Raw genomic sequence first — 6,342 nt, 5'->3', positions numbered from 1 at the left:
AAACAAAGGAAAAAATATAATACCTCCGAATGATCAATGGGAGGAAGGGGATCGATAATTTTTTTGGAAGGTGCGATTGGATTTCCATCACTGTCATACTCCAGATTGTCCTCCTCTTCCTCCTGAACCACCCCAGCAGTTGGGTTCTCTGCCATGTATCGAAAATAAGCTTCCTGCAGGAAAGCACAAGAGCACCATCAAATCTAAGTACAGTTAAACCATTTATGCATTTGCAATCAGTGCACATGCAGTGCACACACAGTGAACCATAAGATTACATAATTTAAACAAATACCTATCAAATAAGGAAAGACTTTCACTAACATAGCAATGATTTCTTTTACAATAGCAATACTCAAAATCAATGAGCAAGACAATATTATACAATGATCTGATTTATTTAATAGAAGCCTTCCTGTTTGTGGGGACATCTTATTACCCTGCCCAGAGCTGAAAGAGACAAGCTTTGGCTTTATACCAATCCAAGTTTGGAAGTTAACTCTGATTAGAAAGATCACAAACCTGGAAGTTTATGGTCCTCACCATCCCACAACTGCACAAGGAAAAAAGAAGTACTAATGGACAGTTACTAATGTTTCAACTAAAATGTAAGAATCACAAACAATTACTAAAAAGAGGCAAAAAACAGCAAGAGGCCCCACATAACTCTTATTACTGGCTTATCACAGTAAATTTAAAATTTGGATTAAAAAAAAAAAAAAAACCTGAGTAAAGTTCTTCTTTAAAAAAAAATGTCAGTTGATCAAAAATCCCATGTGCAACATGGGGGAAGGGAATACGGAGATAGTATTAATTGGTCACACAGGTAGAAAAGGAGCAAGTCATTCAGTGAAGGCAAGCTCTGACCTGTCCCCAGTACAGACTTTGTGGAGTAAAAATAAAAGATAGAAATACTGCATAGAAACTCACTTGGTCATCTTCCTCTTCAATGTCATCTCGAATACCCCTGGAAAAACAAGCGGAGAAACAAACTTCCCTGCAAATGTTCCACATACCCAGCTCCATACTTACAACAGCTTAGTGTTGAATTCCATACAGTATAGGAATTCTCAACACTAATGTTAACAAAGCAACAATAAATATACTATACACGATCCACCCATAATATATGTGTGGCTTAACTCTATGAGCTAAAGTTTCCCTCTTTTTGCAATGAGATGATATGGTACCCTTAGAAACATCAATTACCAACTGATATGAGTGGTAAAATATAGCTAGGCAGTAGTGGTCCATTCCTTTAATTCCTGAGAGGAATTAAACAGCACCCCGGAGGCAAATGTAGGTGGATCTCTGAGTTAAGAGACTAGCTTGGTCTATAGAGTTACAGGTCAGCTAAGCGTTACACACAGAAACAGTGTCTTAGACAGGCAGGCAGGCAGGCAGGCAGGCAGGCAGGCAGGCAGGCAGACAGACAGACAGACAGACAGACAGACAGACAAAACAAACAAAAAAAGAAGTAAAACCTTTCTTGGTGAAGAGAGGTATGGAGGGATACTAAGCTTTGTCAATATATACAACGAATATAACATAGTTGTGTATTACATATTAAAAAGAAAACAAAACCTTCCTGGGTTTGGTATACAATTGAAGGAATATCACAACTTTATTATTCCTGTAGCTTCTAGCTCTAGAATAAATTGCTTTTAGCCAAAATCAGTTACCTTGGGGATGGGGAGAGAAAGAAACTACATGAATTCTGTCATGTGTTTAGAATTGAAACTAGCACTTCACACAGAGAATGGAACCACGGCCACTTGCTGCATCTCTCCAGCATCTACTGCATAAACGACTATTGCTTACTTCCCACAGTCATCTCATTCCTTCCAGTCTCTTTCTAACCAGCTTCCAGCATTTGCTATTCCCAAGGCAACTAGAAGGATGCAGCACACAGCAAGCATCAAAATATGGCTGACTCTCCATCTGGCACAGAAACTTTGGGAGGGGCCTGACTTCCAAACACATGGCCAAAGGTTTTAGGAGTGTATTCAGCAGAGGAAAATTTCTTTCCCAGAAAATATAGTATTTAAGTTCAGCATTTGGAGCTACAGAGTAATACTCTTTAGATGAAATTAGCTTTTACTCACTTGTAATTTTTATATAGTTTTATTATATAACCATCATAACTTCTAATTACTTATCACATAGGCATTAGTCTGTTGTTATTATTATGAGAAGAAATCTAAGACAGTGAACCTAAACTGTAGTAACTATACTTCTTTTACCCTCACTATAATTCACTTCCCATTTCTTGGACAACTATTTATAACCAAATACTTATTCTACCAAACAGAATGCCTTTAGTTATTACAAATGCAAAGGCTGTGCCATCTTCATAACTAGAGAAATACTCAAGATACAGAGACAGCTCAAATAAAGATCTTTGTGTACTTTAATATTCTTTCCTTTATAACTTCTTAAGAATAGTCTTTGCTATTCTTCAACAGTTTCTATGTAGCCTTTGTGAGAGCGGAGAAAGCAACTTACTTGACGTTTTTTCTTTCCTTGTCCTTTTCTTCAAGTCTCTTCATGTCTCTAGCAGCCTGATCCTAATGAAATAAAAGGCTACATGGAGTGTTATCAATTTAAAAGGCTGCAGGAGAAATTCATTACAGACAATTTATATATTGAAACATATTCATCACAGCTTTCCTTATGTTCTGACACTTGCATTTTCATATCATCTTTCAGGAAGCGTTGACAAATATTTTTCAAAACAAATATCCAGTTGTCTTTTGCTATACATAGATTTCAGTTTTTAATTGTAATACATATGTCACACATACATGTAAGTGCATATACACTTTTAAATGCTTAATTCACCACCAATAAAGCTTTAGTGGTTTGTCTTAGAAAAGGAAATAACTTGCTATAGATGCCCTGAAATTCAAGCAAATCAGCCTTTAAGTATAGCTTGAAGTAGATGTAGTTGAAACGACAGAACCAAAATCCTGCACTACCACCACAAAACAAAACAAAACAAACCACCTACCCACCCCAAACTGAAAGAACAAACAGACAAAAGCCAAAGGGAAAAATAGATATATTGAGTTCTGACTCTTTATTTTGGAAGGATGGCTCTGAACTTAAAAGTAATTTCCCCTCCACCTTTGCTTTGATCCTGTCTCCCAACATCTGGCATTTTTGCCTTTACAAATTAAGGGTGAGGTGGGATGACTAAAAATAGTGATACAGGCTGGCAGAGGCTAGAGGTGCTTCTACATATTCTCCAACAAGAATAGCCCTAAAGCCTAGTATAGTGGTACATACCCTTATCTCAGTACTCAGGAGGCAAAGGTAGGCAGAAACCTTGAGTTAGAGGCCAGCCTGATCTACATAGTGAGTTCTAGGACATTCAGGGCTACACAGACTCTGTCTCTCAAAAACAAAACATGGGCTGGAAAGATGGCTCAGCAGTTAAGAGCACTGACTGCTCTTCCAGAGGTCCTGAGTTCAATTCCCAGCAACCACATGGTGGCTCACAACCATCTGTAATGGGGTCCAATGCCCTCTTCTGGTATGTCTGAAGACAGCTGCAGTGTATTCATATAAATAAAAATAAATAAATCTTTTTTTTTTTAAAAAAAAATCAAACCCCTCATAATAAAAATTATGTAATCATAAATACTAATAAAGTTGAAAATGTGCTATAAAAAAAAACAGTAAATTAAAACCTTTAGGAATAGAATTAAAAGTGTATCATTGTTACATTTTCTACACAAGTTCTTCTCCCCCCGTCCCCCCAACAGGGTTTCTCTGTATAGCCCTGGCTGTCCTGGAACTCACTCTGTAGACCAGGCTGGCCTCGAACTCAGAAATCCGCCTGCCTCTGCCTCCCGAGTGCTGGGATTAAAGGCATGCGCCACCTCGCCCGGCTCTCTACAGAAGTTCTTATACATTAGAAAATGACAATAGTAGGTCACTGCTCTAAACTGATCCTTTGTTTTATACATTTGGAAAGTAATGCTAGGATTACTTTTTTCCAAAGCCCTTCAGCCTAAAGAAAATGTAAATTTTTCTATCTGTGTATTTTAGTTTAATTGTGTGTGTATGCATGTTTTGCCTGCATGTATATTTGTATGCCATGTGTGTTGAGTGTTTGCAGAGGGTGAAGGAAACATTGGATCCCCTGGGACTGGAGTTATAGAAGAGCGTGAACTACCAAGTCGGTACTGAGAATCAGACCCAGGTGTTACTCTAGAAGAGGGCACAGTGCTCTCAGAACTATCTGGCCCTTGTATTTATCTTAAAACAAACAAATAAACAAATTCCCCAAAAAACAAAAGTCACTACATATACCATGGCATGACCAGCTGTATTATAAATGAAATGTTTTCATCAAAGAGGAATTATTTTTAAAAGAAACATCATGTACAACTATTTTTCAAGGGATTGGGTTGATAGAGACACGTCTAGGGCTATAAATTGACACAATACTAACAATATTGGTACATATAAAACAAAACACTACATTTGCAGGACATTATTTTTGGGTTTTTTATTGTTTGTTTTTTGAGTTTCAAAGTTTCTCTGGACAGCCAGGGCCTATCTTGGACTTACTCTGTAACCAAAGATCTGTCTGCCTCTGCCTCCCCAGTGCTAGGATTAAAGGCATGAACCACCACAGCCTGAATAAAAAAATTCACTTCTTAAATATGCAAGTGTGCATGCTGTGTATGTGTGCCTAGTGCACACTGAGGGTAGAAAAGGACATCAGATTTCCTAAAACTGGAATTATAGCCACGTGGATGCTAGAAGTTGAACCCAGGTCCCCTGGAAAACCAGTAATGTGATCTTACCCACTGAGCCATCTCTCTAGCCTCAAATATTCTTTTAAGCCTATATAAATCTTTCATTAGCACACTGTCTAAAAATAAATCTTCATCAAATTCAAGTCTTAGAAAAGTTCATACATTGTACAAGTTGGCATTTGACATCAGGACTTCGTCTTAGACTCTGACACTCTTCAACATCTGACAACTGATCTCTCTGTACTTAGTTAAATAAATCTCCTAATACTACACCAAAGATATTCAGGAGCATGTTAGTGTACTCAAAAGAACTTCAGCTATTTAAATGTCAAGCAAAAGAATCTGGCCATTCTCAACTAATTCATTCAAAAGGAGCCATATAAACTTACAAAGCTTTAAATTTAAACCTAAAAACAACAAAGTCAAGAGCCGACTTTTCTTATACTTTATCATTAGAATTATCATGAAATAGTGGGGCTGGAGAAATGGCTCTGTGCTTAAGAACACTGGCTGCTCTGCTCTTCTACAGGTCCTAAGTTCAATTCCCAACAACCATATAAGCTTACAACTATCTGAAATGGGATCCTATCCTCTTCTGGTATATAGGCATACATGCAGACAAATCTTATATTCAAATATAAAAATAAATAAATAAACATTAAAAAAAAGAAAGAATGAATGAGATATCTGAGAAACACTGCCCTGTAGCAAATGTCCCTCTCTCAAGAGCATGAAAAAAAACATTGTGTGTCAAAAACTATATATCTTTCATTTTTAAAGCAAATTACTTATTTATTCAATACCTACTACATTGCAAGATACATGTATGCCTTGAATAATTTTAGTAAAGTTGGGTAAGTGTCTTCAATGGTCTGTTAATTTGAAAAAAAATGTTAAGGCCAAGCATGTGGCTCACAGCATTCATCCCAGAACTCAGGAAGCAGAGGCTGGAAAAAAATCACAAGGCCAGCCTGGTCTACATAGTGAGTTCCAGGACAGTCAGGACTAAGTAGACCCCCTGTCTCAAAACAAACACAAAACCTGTAAGCTAGAAGAACTCAGAAACATAAAGAATACAGGGATTAGAGTTCAATTCTGGCTCAACTACCGATGAGGTTTATTTTCTCTAGACAAATAGGTTGTTTAAATAAAAAGTGAGAAATCTAAACATCTAACATATCAAGCTACCAATACATGGATGTTGCCAGGACAAGAAAACTATATACTGTGCTGGGCACAGGTCTTATGAGGTAAGCTATCACAGTGCTAGGAGAGGCTACTTAGGCTGCTGTGGGAGAACAGGGGTAAGTCTTACTTAGTTCTGTGGCTGATAAAAGGAGGTTACCATTTAGTAATGTAACATTCCTAAAAAGGGTCCCAAGTTGGGTTTACTGCCTAGTTGGTGGCACCATAGAGGAAGCTCTGGAAACTTTAGGTGATGGACCCTTCTAATTCTATGTATGAAGTTCTTTAGGTTTAGCTTCCTTATGAAATAGGATTTAATAAATGCTAGAGTGCATACTACAGTATTCTACTTAAGAATATACTAAAATCCTTTTTTTTTTTTTTTTTT

The 6,342-nt window shown here is 37.2% G+C and overlaps 1 protein-coding gene across 1 annotated transcript in view; it reads right to left on the bottom strand.

The window, feature by feature from the left end:
* The window catches only part of Ddx42 (DEAD-box helicase 42), a gene marked incomplete at its 3' end in the record, with an annotated part of 28,347 nt that overhangs the window by 15,125 nt on the left and 6,880 nt on the right, over window positions 1-6,342 (bottom strand). The window contains exons 4-6 of the mRNA XM_021212744.2: window positions 2,506-2,567; window positions 931-967; window positions 24-173 (exon numbers count right to left, since the gene is read on the bottom strand). Coding sequence (XP_021068403.1) covers window positions 24-173; window positions 931-967; window positions 2,506-2,567 — 249 coding nt within the window. The remainder of the gene's footprint in view (window positions 1-23; window positions 174-930; window positions 968-2,505; window positions 2,568-6,342) is intronic.

Source organism: Mus pahari, chromosome 14 (assembly GCF_900095145.1).
Source record: "Mus pahari chromosome 14, PAHARI_EIJ_v1.1, whole genome shotgun sequence".
NCBI classification, from domain to species: domain Eukaryota; kingdom Metazoa; phylum Chordata; class Mammalia; order Rodentia; family Muridae; genus Mus; species Mus pahari.
The sequence above is the reverse complement of the archived record's forward strand: the minus strand, read 5'-3'. Positions and strand labels throughout refer to the sequence as shown.